Here is a 13,443-nt window from a genome sequence, read left to right on the forward strand (position 1 = left end):
CGTCCTTCGATTTGGCAATTTTATAAATATTATTATTAAAGAGACCTCAGACTTCTTGTAATTCTCTGAACTTTTTGCCATTTTGTTCTGTTAACACTTTAGAATATTTTCTCAACAAATTCATTAGATCAACTTCAATTGCGATTAATTGTTTGAATTTATTTACGTCTGTATCCCTATATTTTAACTCCAAATCATATAAGGTATCTTCTAATACCGCTTTTTTTTCAGTAACTTTATTGGCTTCACATGTAAACAGTCTTTTACACATTTGGTTTTCCTATAGGTATCCTCACACCTAATGCAAATGTTCTTCAATATTGCACGATTGATCCTTTCTATAAATATAACATACGTTGGTAACTGTTTTAACAAAATTTTGATTTTGTACGATCGTATTTGATTATCCTTGTTCGTTGGTATAATTTTTCTTTCATTTTTTTACTTTTTTAGGCGGCTGGTTCTGATTTTGAAGTACCAGAATCTAAATAATAAGTTTTTAAAAAATATTTTTGAAACTTTATTGAAAATAATTTTAGTATCCCGGCTCCAATTTCAAAAATCAAGATCCTGTAGTATAGCTGTCACGATATATGAGAAAAGATATTTGGCTCGTAAATAAAAGTAATGAAAAAATTAAATTAATTATATTTATTATTATAAGAAGACTATAAAAAATTTTTGTTTTATTTTTGTTATAGGAATCTGGCTTCTTTCAAAACATCAGATATCCTAGGTAAGTTTTCGAAAATATTTTTGAAAACTTAATTAAGAAAGTTAAAAAAAAAAATTATCATTATTTTTATTTTTATTTTCTTATTCTATTTTTTTTTCGTTAATATGTGTATTTTTATTTTATAGAAATCCGGTTTAATCTATATACTAGGGTCCTAAATAAATTCTATTTAGAAAAAAAATAAAATTATATATTTTTTTTTTGAATCCGGCACCAACTTTCAAAAACATAAAAATTCCGGGTAGAGTTTTGAAAATTTCATTAAAATAAAACAACATTTCTACCCTTTTTTATTTTATAGGAAACCAGTTCTGAATTTCAAAAAAACTGGATTTCCAGGTAAGGTTTCAAAATGATTTGAAAGCTTAAAAAAAGCGTTTATAACTTTTTTTTTATTATTTTACAAGAATCCGGCTCAAATTTTTGAAGAAATTGAATACCTCGTTAAGTTTTCAAAACGAAACTTACTAAAAAAAAAAACGTTTTTAACAGTAAGGAAATTGACTTTGATTTGAATACTAGACCCCAGATAAGTTTTGAAAAATTTTGAAATAGTTTCAAAAAAAAACTCATTTTTAACATTTTAATTTTATATGAATATCGATAAGATTAATTAAGCATTAATTATTAAATGTTGGTAAATCTTCATGAAATTCTTTATTCATTTTAGTCCAAATGCAAGCGATTTATTTGGCTGACTCTTCACGAACGAATTAATGCATAAATCATTTAGTGGTTTCTCTTTATTAATTTAGGTCTATTTTATTTTCGGATAATGTTATTAATTATTAAATTTTACTTCTCTATTTTATGTACTTTGGACTTTGGAGCATGATTGGCTAACTTCATTTACAAGTTTATTTTTTAATAGAATAGCATAAGCTTACGTATATTTACTATACGATTATCATTTATTTTGAGTTTAATATATATTTATTATTAATTTACAATATGGTATATTTAATGCAAACAATAATGAATTTATTGCACATTTGTCACACGGACACTTTCTATTATTTAAATCATTTATACTGTTACTTTATATCATTTATATGACTATTTTAAATTAACAATACGTTGCTACACATTTCTATATTAAATATATATCGCTATGTTGAATTTAACATAAAATAGCCGTATACGCCTACTATGTTAAATGGGATATTATAGTCCCGATTTCGTAGGTTTAAGCAAAGTTTATATTAGTATGTGGCGTAGTATGTAGTGCTTTATTATTTGTTTTTTTACGTCTACACCATTGAGAAGTGTAGCATTTGTATAGCTTCTTGATGATTTTCAATAAAGAGAGAAATTAAAAAAAAAAGATTTTAAAATATTGAAACAATAATTTATTTAATGATAAGCTCTTTTTTTTCTTTTGTACATAACATGTACTGTACATTGATCTGCATGCATATCATAAATTTAGGTAGTACAATGTTGCTTTATGTACTGTAACATTTCACTTTGGTTACAAATTACTATTTAATATGTAATACAACTACGGAGTTAAAACACCGGTTTCAACCTTTTCTTTTTATTTAAAAATTAATAAATATATTTATAAAAAAAATTTAAAGCCTTATAACATATTTCATTATGTCATATGGTAAAAATGAATTAGTTAATAATGCAATTAATAGATCTTATGCATTAATAGATTACAATATTTATAGTGATATACACAAACAACAAGAATTCCAAGAACAAACAATTCTTGATGATGAATCACTTACAGAAAATGAAAAATCTGAAGCAATACGAATACTAACTAAAAATTATGATTATTGCAAGCTTCTTTTTAATTCAGGAACAAAAAGAATTTGTGAAAATTGTAACCAAGAATGTTTAGCTACTACATATTGTGAAATTTGTGTTCAAAATTATTTAAAAGCAAATTTTTCAAATTGGACATCTGGAAATGATATTATTGATAATTTAATACAAGAATGTCAAATGAAAACACTTGCAACAGATGGAATAGTAGAATGGATCCCATATAGTAGTTTTAAAAATATTGAATATCTAACAAAAGGTGGATTTTCAGAAATTTATACAGCAAACTGGATTGATGGGCATTTTATTGAATGGAATACTGAAAGGCAACAATTAAAAAGAATTGGAAGACAAATAGTAGTACTTAAAAAATTAGAAAATGTTGAAAATGCAAACCAAAGTTGGTTTGAAGAGGTTTGAATTTAAAAATATTTTAAATTTCATTAATAATACTTAAATTTTAATTATATTTTTTATTTATAGGCTAAATCACATTTAAATATAAGCAATAAATGGAATGAGATTGTCCAATGTTATGGATTAACACAAGATCCATCAAATGGAAATTATATGCTTGTAATGAATAAGTTGGGTATAGATTTAAGAAAATATTTACAACAAAATCATAATCAACTTACATGGAAAGAAAGAATTCAAATTATCACTGATATAACTGTTGCACTTTATAGAATTCATGATGAAAATGCAATTCATAGAGATTTGCACTCTGGAAATATATTATCTAATTTTGATGCTGGATTCATTATTAGTGATCTTGGATTTTGTGGACCTGCAGATAAACCATTAAAAAGTATATATGGAAATCTTCCTTATGTAGCGCCTGAGGTTATTAATGGAAAAGAACAGACTTTTAAATCTGATATTTATAGTGTTGCAATTCTTATGTGGGAAGTTTCGTCAGGACAACCACCATTTATTAATTATGAACATGGTTATGATCTTGCAATGAATATTGTTAATGGTATAAGACCAAAAATTGTACCAGGAACTCCTTTTGAATATAAAAATTTAATGAAACAATGTTGGGATGCTGATCCATTAAAAAGACCTGATATTCATACATTATGGGATAAAATGAGTGAAATTAATTTATTTTATCAAAGTCAATTGAATGATCAACTAGAAGAAAATAATAATTTTGAAATGGAAAATTATACTAACAGTAGCAAACTATTTACAAGTAAACTTCATCAATTTGACAATCTTCCTAATCCAAGAAATGCAACAGAAGGTATTTATTGATTTATTAACATTTTATTAATTGTTTAAAAAGCATATTAATATATTTAATTAGTAATGTTTATTTTTTTAATTTGAATAATAATAGAAGAACAAGAAGGTATAAAATTAGACAAATTCTTATATAATTTTAATTTATTAAAAATTAATGATAATATGGTTAATTTTTTTATAGCATTTCATAGTAATAAATCATATGATTTTCATATTCCTAATAATAGTAAGTGCAATTATATTTATGTAAATATGAGGTGTTGTTTATTGATTTATTTTGATTTCTTTTTTAGTTGATGATTTTAATAAATTAAATAGTAAGAAAAATAGTACTTCAAAAAATAAGTACTATATTTAAAGGTAATTAAATATTATATTTATTTTAAAATAGTCAAATGAATGTATAACTTATATTTAAGATTATTTAGATAGCAGAAATAAGTTATCCAATATTGATATTTAAAAGAAGATCAAAAAATGGTAAGTACAATAATTTAAAATATGTTAATTTTATTATAATATTAAATGTAATTCATTATTTAGATGATTACAAAGTTGAATCAATGCGAAAACGAATAAAGAAACTTCATATTAATGATAATGGTATGATAAAATGATTATTTAAGTTCTTAAAATAATAATTCTATAGTATTTTTTTTAATTTATAATTTTAATTTATATCTGATAGATGAAGATGAAGTACATAACAATCCAAACCTTCATTCAGAAGAACAAGATGAATTGGAACTTCCTGAAAGTAAGAATTATTTTTCAAAATATTTAAAATTTGCCTCCTAAATTACTAAATTTAACATAATTTTTTTTTTCTTTTTTTAGATATTTAGATACAGAAGATTTAGTTACATAAATTAGATAGCATTATTACTCCTGATTTTTTTTCTTATCAGAATTATTTAAACACTAAGACTTGATGAGATTTTCTTCAAATTTCTTAGTTTGTAATTTGAATAATTTATTTTTTTATTGTTTATTTGTTTTTCTCATTATATTATTATTTTATTAGTGTACACTGAGTGAATAAATTTTTATAAACTTTTTATAATTTTAATTTTATATGAATGTTGATAAGGTTAATTAAATGTTACTTTATTACTGTTGGTAAAATTCTTTAGTCATTTTAGTCTAAAGGCAAGGCTGGATCTTCATGAACGAATTAATGCATGAATCATTTGGCGTTTTTCTCTTTATTAATTTAAATTTATTTTTTATGTACTTTGGAGCATAATTGGGACTCGGATGAGATTACACTAACTTCATTCACAGTATTTTTCTAATAAAATAGCATGTATAAGTTTACATACATTTGCTATAAAATTATCATTTATTTTAAGTTTAATATATATATATTTATTATTAATTTAACAATATGTTATATTCTGAACCATCTTAGTAATCAACAGATAAACGAATTTGTATCAAATGTAGTGACAATGAGTGATAACATAACAAACACTTATGCGATGGTAGAAGAACAAACAAAACTCACAATGGAATCTATGTCCCTCACAAACGAAATATTAGATTATGCCAATACTCGTATAAATCAGCTGGAAAGTAATTTAAACTTTATTAAATTACTAGCTTGCCATAGGGATTGGATAAAAATGTTTATCGTAAAATCAACAATACAACTCGGAGAGGAACAATTGAAAGATGCGGGTATACTATTGAATTATTCAGGAGAGGCACAGATTTATCAGAACAGGAGCGTAATTCACTTGAAAAATTAAGGGTTTTGTTACATGATCGCGAAATGTCAACAGATGATATTAAATTATTATGCGAATTAAAGAATTATAGTAATACTTTATTCCATAAAAATAATCAAACAATAGAACAGGCAAAAGCGCAACTAAATGATTTGCTACCAGAACGCATGAGGATATACGAATTCCTGTTACAAAAGGCTCTTAAAGCCATTAGTTTTTGGAGAAAATAACTTTAAAATACTTTTCGTTATAGATATTGAAAATTACTAGATTAATGTTAAAGCTTTATGTTAAGAAATTTTAAAATTAATGTACAAATAATTTATATTAAATAAAAGAATTTATTTTTATTGCTTTAATTCTTCAATACTTGTTATTGTACACGTGTTAAAAACAGTGTAACGAGCGAATCAAAGAGGACGTTCAGTTCTTCCTGGTTCAACTAGATTGGGAAGCTCTTTTGAAATGAATGAAAATAAGACGTTATAACTTACTTATGAATTTAGATGATGACCACTGATTGTTATGAAATACCAGTGGAACTTTCACTATGAATTTTTAAAAGTAAGCTGTTCGGAAAATCACGTTGCATTCTATTCACTCCGATCTTTATAATAAATTGGTTTTGTTTGTGGATACATTATATAATTTTTAAGTTCAAAAATCAATTACATGGTGAATTTCTAATTAAATATTATGATGTTTTATTCATTATCTTATATTTGTTAAAACACTTGGTGTACAAATTTGGTGATCATATCCTGAAATGCATTAAACTTTGCCAATCATATCTTGAAATGAAAAAATTTGGTGTAAATTCAGTATTTTTATAGATTAGTTTTCCAATTAATCTAACCATAATCCCAATTTGGACGAAAAAACTAGCGTACCGACGTATTGTACAATTCAAAAGCATGTTATAAAAAAAACATGCCACGTGTTATAAAATTTGTTCGATCAGCACAAGTGACTTTTAGTCACTTGTTATAAAACATGTTGTTTTTCATGTCGATCATACAATGATTGGCTTTTGGATTCCATTTATAGCGTCTTACAGATTATCTGAGGTTTAAAACATATCACGACTTTGATAATATCACCTTTTCAAACACGAAAAAAAATAACAAAAAAAAGTAAAAAAAAAAGTATTTAGTAATATGCAAGAGAATTTTTTAATAGGGAAGGTTTTTTTTGATAGATAATTTTGTTAGAAAAATTTTTTAACGGGGAGATTTTTTTTTTTGATAAAGTATTTCATTAAAGAATTATTTTTTAATAGGAGGGAGCTTTTTTTTAATACTAGGTGAAAATATTTTTTGGTGGAGAATTTCGTTAGAGAATAGGAAAGATTTTTTTTGATAGATTATTTCGTTAGAAATTTTTTAACGAGGGAGGTTTTTTTTTGATATAAAATTTCGGTAAAGAATTTTTTTTCATAAAGAAAATAATTATTGTTTGTTATACTAATAGGAGGGAGGTTTTTTTTGATATAGTAATTCTTTTGAGAATTTTTTTAATAAGTAAGAATCTTTTTTTAATAGGGAAAATGTTTTTTGATGGAGGATTTCTATTAGAAATTTTTCTTTAATAGGGGATATTTTTTTTTTTTGATAAGAATTTCATTGGAAAATTTTTCTTTAATAGAGGAGTTTCTTTTGACAATTTTGTTGGTTGAAAGTTTTTTTTATAAGTGAGTCTTTTTTTGATGGAGAATTCGTTTAAAAGTCCTTTAATAGAAAATTTTATTGAAAATAACTTTTTTAAATAAGAGTATTGAGGATTTTGGCTTGAAATTTTTTTTTTAATAAAGAATTTCGTTAAAAATTTTTTTTTTATAAAATTTATTGGAAAATTTTTCATTAATGTAATTTTTTTTTTTAAACTGTAACGCATCTCTTTATTAGGATATATTTAAAAAGATCCTGTAAACAAGATACTTAGAGTGGTTCATGCAACACGAAACCCCCCTATAACAGAGTAATCGATCCTAATAAAATAAATACAAATAATAAAAAAATACCTACATAAAATTCTAGTCTAAGAAAAGCTAATTTAAAAGAACATCTAGTTGATCTAATTGAGAATTCTACACTCTACTTTAGTATACAACCCAATCATTCCCTCTCACCCTTCTAAAACTAAAATTAAAGAAGTAACAAGAATCTATACCAAACAATTCAGAATTCCATCTATAATTTAACGTTGGAACATTTTATACGTGATAAATCACGTGATATTGACAAGAACAGAACCTCGAATTCTTCTTCCTCACCAAATCCTCGTCATGTCATTACTGCGGATGTGGCTGATAAATTTGCTGCCGAATTATATTGAGTCATACCCTAGGGCCGCTGCTGGGATACTGTAAGTACTATATAGGAAGGAGTTTGAGTAAAAGTAATGTTCTTTTAATACATTTTTTTTATTTTGTTTTTTCAGGTCATTAGATTCTTGGAAAGTGGAAACTTGGACGAACCTGAACTTAGATCTAATTAATATAAGGGAAGTTGGGCTCTTAAATTGAGGGTTTTCATTTGTATCAAAGAAATATATTAATATTTCTTTTTTGTATATTTTTGTAAGAACAGCTTTTTTCTTAAGACTACTTCAAATATCTTATAGATACATTGGTATGCATGGTATTTTTATTTTAAGAAAGATTTTTGGAAGGGAATGGATTTTTCATATTTGTATTTTACTTTATTTGTATTTTATTTAATAAAGTACTAGTAAATAATAGTAATTTAAGCAGTAAATTCAGTGACTAAATCATTATAAATTTGTGACTAAACCATGTAAATTCAGTAACCAAATCAGTGTAAATTCTGTGATAAAATCGTGCAAATGATACGTTTTTGTGATACGGAATTGTGCATTTTTCCGTATTCCCTCATGATATGTTATTTAAAAAACGTATCCAGTTTTTTTTATCTGACGTGCTTATGACTCCGCTGTGGGACTCGATAGGTCCAATCGACCAAGACATTAGAAAATTTTCTCAAACTCTAACGGAAAGTTTTACCTTGGTCAATTTCCTAGGCCCTATAAAAAAATTGGATACGTTTTTTATAAAGTTTTTATACGATTTTTTTTAGGGCTCAGCTTCCAGTCTCGTATGGCTCCCATTTATTTTTTTTAATGATCCCGTGATAGTATGTTCTGCCGTAATGATCAGCCAGATACAATTTATTTTAATTTTGATCCATGTGATATTGCCCACGTACTATAATATTTATAATATTATTATTTCCCATTAAACATTGGGAGAGTGGTGGTCAGTTTCACAATGATGAGATTATGGCGATAAGTCATTAATTGACTAATTGCACACGAAGTGTCACTATCCAATATTAATATATCGAACTTCCAGTCATAAATTGTCAAAACAGATTTATTATTAGTCATATATAACACGCTTGATACTATATAAATATCACAATATTCTATTTCGCATAATTTTTATAATTTTATTTCATAATTTTTTTTCATTCTTTATATTGAAACGGCTTTATCTTTTAAAAGTATTATCTCTTATTGCTAAACAGATGGATAATTTTCGAGAAGTATTAAATTTTGAAGAGAAATGTGTTGTATTGGACAATCAAATCGAATCTCAGAAGTGGATAAGTGAAGATTTTCTGGTGGACATGTCAAACAATATTAATGATCAACAGATAATGAGTGATAACATAACAAATACTTACGAGATGGTAGAAGAACAAACACTCACGAAAGAAACTGTATCCCATATTAATAATGATCAACAGATAAACGAATTTGTATCAAACGTAGGAAAAATGAGAGTTAGCATAACAAAAACTTATGAGATGTTGGAAGAACAAACAAGGCTCACGAAAAAAATTATATCCTTCGTAAATAAAGTAATAGATCAAAATACTCGCCTAAATAAGCTAGAAGAAGATATATTTCAAATATATCAAACAAATCCCCATCCCCTAGCCGACTATATGGGTTGGGTAAGAATATTCATCAATTTATTATCAACGCGATTCGGAAAGAAACAATGGGTTGATGCGGAGCATGCTATTGATTTTCTCGTGAGTGGCATTGGTTTAACGGATTATGAACGTAATTCAATTGAAAAACTGGGGGCTTTTTTACATGATCATATCGAAATGTCAACTGATGATTTTATATTATTACACAAATTAAAGTATCATAATTATGATTTATTCCACAAAAGTTATCAAACGTTAGAACAGACAAAAGCACAACTAAATGGTCCGCTATCAGAAGACATGAAGATATACAAAGTTCCGTTGCTAAAGGCTCTTAAAGCCATTAGTATTTGGCGCAAATAATTTTAAGAATTACTTTGACTTGCTTCTTGCTTGCTTGTACAAATAATTGTATTAAATAGAAGAATTTATTCTTTATTGCTTCAATTTTTCAATACTTGTCTATTGTACACGTGTTAAAAACAGCGTAACAAGCAAATCAAAGAGAACATTACATATTGTTCAGTTCTTCCTGGCTCAAGCTAGATAAGCTTGGATCTTTCTTTTAAAATGAATGAAAATAACGTTATAACTAAGCCATCTTTTACTTATGAATTTAGAAGATGATCACTGACTGTTATGAAATATCATGGAACTTCCACTATGAATTTTTTAAAAATAAGCTGTTCGGAAAATCACGTTACAGCCAGAAGATTTAGGATATAAATTAGATAGCATTATTACTCCTGATTTTTTTTTCTTATCATAAATTATTTAATCACTAAGACTTGATGAGATTTTCTTCAAATTTCTTAGTTTGTAATTTGAGTAATTTACTTTTTTTTATTTTTTATTTGTTTTTCTCATTATAATATTATATTAGTAGCATAAACTGGGCAAATAAATTTTTATAAACTTTTAATTTTATATGAATAAATGTTGATAATGTTAATTAAATGTTAATTGATTTTTTAGTCATTTTAGCCTAAAGGCAAGCGATTGATTTGGCTGACTCTTCACGAACGAATTAATGTATAAATCATTTAGTGGTTTCTCTTTATTAATTTAGGTCTATTTTATTTTCGGATAATGTTATTAAAATTTCCTTCTATTTTGGAGCATGATTGGGACTCGGATAAGATTACAATAACTTCATTTTCAAGTTTCTTTTTTAATAGAATAGCATAAGTTTACGTATATTTACTATACGATTATCATTTATTTTGAGTTTAATATATATTTATTATTAATTTACAATATGGTATGTTTAATGCAAACAATAATGAATTTATTACAAATTTGTCACAAGGATACTTTCTATTATTTAAATCATTTATACGGTTACTTTATATCATTTATATGAATTTACTGTACATTTCTATATTAAATACATATTGTTATGTTTAATTTAATCATATACGCCTACTATGTTAAATGGGCTATTATAGTCCCGATTTCGTTTTCAGCAAAGTTTATATTAGTATGTGGCTTAATATGTAGTGCTTATATATATATATATATATATAATACCTTTTACTTTATTATTCTACCTATTCTATTATCTTTTAATTCAAACAATTCAATATTCTTGATCAAAAACTCGTATTTCTGGCTTTTGAAGGTGGTTATATTCTATTAACTTCTCCAATCATTATTTATTTTTTTACGCCTACATCGTTGAGAAATGTAGCATTTGTATATCTTCTTGATGATTTTCAATAAAGAGAGAAATTAAAAAAAAAATATTTTAAAATATTGATGCAATAATTTATTTAATGATAAGCTCTTTTTTTTCCACTCATAGTGTTGACGGGTCGGGTTGGGGTCGCATGATTACCCGTAACTTTGCTCCGATCCATATAAATCCGGAGTAGCTCTGCTGTGTACAGTACTCTTGTGAGACAAAATAGATGATCGGTCTGTGCAACAGGAATTTCTCACATATAGTACCACTTGGTATTTTTTTTCCGCAAATAAAATTTTTTCACTCTTGTCCTTACGTACGTTGGTTTAGCCAATAAAATTTCAAAAAAAATTCTATATAAACCGAAAATGTCTATCACGTTACCCTGTATCGTCAAAGGAAACACGACTGCAAATGCTTTCGTTGTCGATATGTATAGGGAAAAATTGGTTAGCCACCTCAAGGAGCTATAAAAGCAAAAAGCAAAATGACTTTTGGTGTGGACGCAGACAAGCTCAAGTTATGGAAGGTGGAAATTCCTAGCGATCGTGCCGATCTCTTAAGCAGTATCTCTCACTCAAAAATAACGAGGTGCTCATTACCATAAGAAAAATTTTGAATTACTTCCCTGACCCACCTGCTGAAGAGTATATTAATGTCAAATTGAACCACCCGTGTCGAACGCCACTTCGATCCGTGAACAGGAATTACTTAACCGAATCGCGAGTCACTTAATAAGTCTGTCCGTAGTACGTATTTTTTCCTTACCTGAGGTAAACGAAATTATTAGGTTATGGAATTTCTACTAACTCGGTTGTTGCTTTACAGCATTCGACGTTGTCGTTAACGCTTCAAGTGGACAGTGAATATCGAGCATGCGACCCTCAATGGCCTCAAAGAACACATACGTAGAGTGAAACGATCAGTGCCTTCGTGATATGCTCCACATTTTCATATCAAAGAACAATCTCAAGTTTACCGTGTTCATTGAAACGCTCCCAAAACCATTTTAAGATTGGTCGTTCCCGAAGGTGTGTCAGCTTCATGGATCAGACGATCCCTCATTATCTGTGTTCCCACCTTTCACTTGCGAGTATAAAGAACTGGAAGAGGATTCTTCCAAGGCAATACTTAAACACAGCTGAGCTGAACGCCCGTCTCAAGTCGATTCCGATCAATGGAGACGTAGCAGCGAAATCGCAATATGTGTGCTCCTACCTTGTCGCCGTGGTGAATTTGTATGAAAAGAAGTTTGAGTGAGCTTCGACCAGAAAAAACATCACGGGACCCAATAGACACGGACCAGTCGATTTCGCAATTGATTTACTCCAAACAGCAAAAACAGTTGGCGTGACAGAGGTAAAGGACGAAAATTTTTACAAGAGTATTGCTCAGAATGCCGTACAACTCGAGTCCGCTTTATTAAACCATAAGCGTAAGGTAAACGAGATGGTGTGTTTATGGGTAAGGTATTTAGAATTGTCACAGATGCGGAAAGTGGTACTTTATAGAATGCTCACTCGACGATCAAGACAGACTGAATTCAAACTATCAAAGCCGATAGTTGTCGTGTAGAACAATGAGAACATGGGAGGTATGGTTGAAAGGGTTCTAGGTCATATTGCTTAGTAACAAAAATAAGTGTACAGCGCAAACTATCACAAAATGTTAATGGACAGATAGTATCATTCTGTATATAGCGTGTCTTGAAACTATATATCGAACTTCCAGTCATAGTCGTCAAACAGATTTATTACTAGTCACACATAACACACTTGAAACTGTATAAATATCTCATACTTCACAATATTCTATTTCCATACACCTTTCATATTTTTTCTCATTCTTTGCGTTGAAACAGCTTTATCTTTTAGTTGTATTAGACTATCAGAAGGTTTTGCGAAAATTTTTTTTTCTCTGCGCAGTTTAATAGTAGGAAATGTTAAAACTTTCGCTAATATAGGAAATTAAACACTATAGACATCTCCGTGGAATACTGTGAATTATTAGTAAATTGGGTAAAAAAAATTTCTTTAAAAAAATACAAAGTGAAAAAAAAAAAAGATTGAGGAAAAGTGAAAGACATGTTAAACAAGACCGGATCACCGGAACTACCAGCTACTGTAAGCAGTACGAATTACAAAAACGAAACACGCTATACTAAAACTTGTTATGAAATATCAGGGGAATGAACTTTTTAAAATTAAGCTGTTCTGAAAATCACGTTACATTCTATTCACTCCGATCTTTGTAATTTATTTTTGAACTTAAAAATTATATAGTGTATCACAAAACCAATTTATT

At 27.4% G+C, this 13,443-nt stretch overlaps 4 protein-coding genes across 4 annotated transcripts; 3 read left to right on the forward strand and 1 right to left on the reverse strand.

Moving 5' to 3' along the window:
* Nucleotides 1-46: 46 nt before the first annotated feature.
* On the reverse strand, nt 47-271 carry OCT59_002403 (uncharacterized protein; the record flags this gene model as incomplete). Its single annotated transcript, XM_066144481.1, has 1 exon — nt 47-271. The coding sequence occupies one exon, from the start codon at nt 269-271 to the stop codon at nt 47-49; it is 225 nt and encodes a 74-aa protein (XP_065995640.1).
* A 3,481-nt stretch (nt 272-3,752) lies between these two features.
* OCT59_002404 (uncharacterized protein) lies at nt 3,753-4,611 on the forward strand (the record flags this gene model as incomplete). The annotated part of the gene is made up of 5 exons (XM_066144482.1): nt 3,753-3,764; nt 4,195-4,246; nt 4,310-4,369; nt 4,455-4,523; nt 4,604-4,611. 5 exons carry the CDS (start codon nt 3,753-3,755, stop codon nt 4,609-4,611), a joined length of 201 nt encoding a protein of 66 aa, XP_065995641.1.
* A 606-nt stretch (nt 4,612-5,217) lies between these two features.
* OCT59_002405 (uncharacterized protein) lies at nt 5,218-5,726 on the forward strand (the record flags this gene model as incomplete). Its single annotated transcript, XM_066144483.1, has 2 exons — nt 5,218-5,250; nt 5,379-5,726. 2 exons carry the CDS (start codon nt 5,218-5,220, stop codon nt 5,724-5,726), a joined length of 381 nt encoding a protein of 126 aa, XP_065995642.1.
* Nucleotides 5,727-9,041: 3,315 nt separating this feature from the next.
* Nucleotides 9,042-9,818, forward strand: OCT59_002406 (uncharacterized protein; the record flags this gene model as incomplete). Its single annotated transcript, XM_025328795.1, has 1 exon — nt 9,042-9,818. One exon carries the CDS (start codon nt 9,042-9,044, stop codon nt 9,816-9,818), a length of 777 nt encoding a protein of 258 aa, XP_025165120.1.
* Nucleotides 9,819-13,443: the final 3,625 nt, after the last annotated feature.

This window comes from Rhizophagus irregularis, chromosome 10 (genome assembly GCF_026210795.1).
Source record: "Rhizophagus irregularis chromosome 10, complete sequence".
NCBI lineage: Eukaryota > Fungi > Glomeromycota > Glomeromycetes > Glomerales > Glomeraceae > Rhizophagus > Rhizophagus irregularis.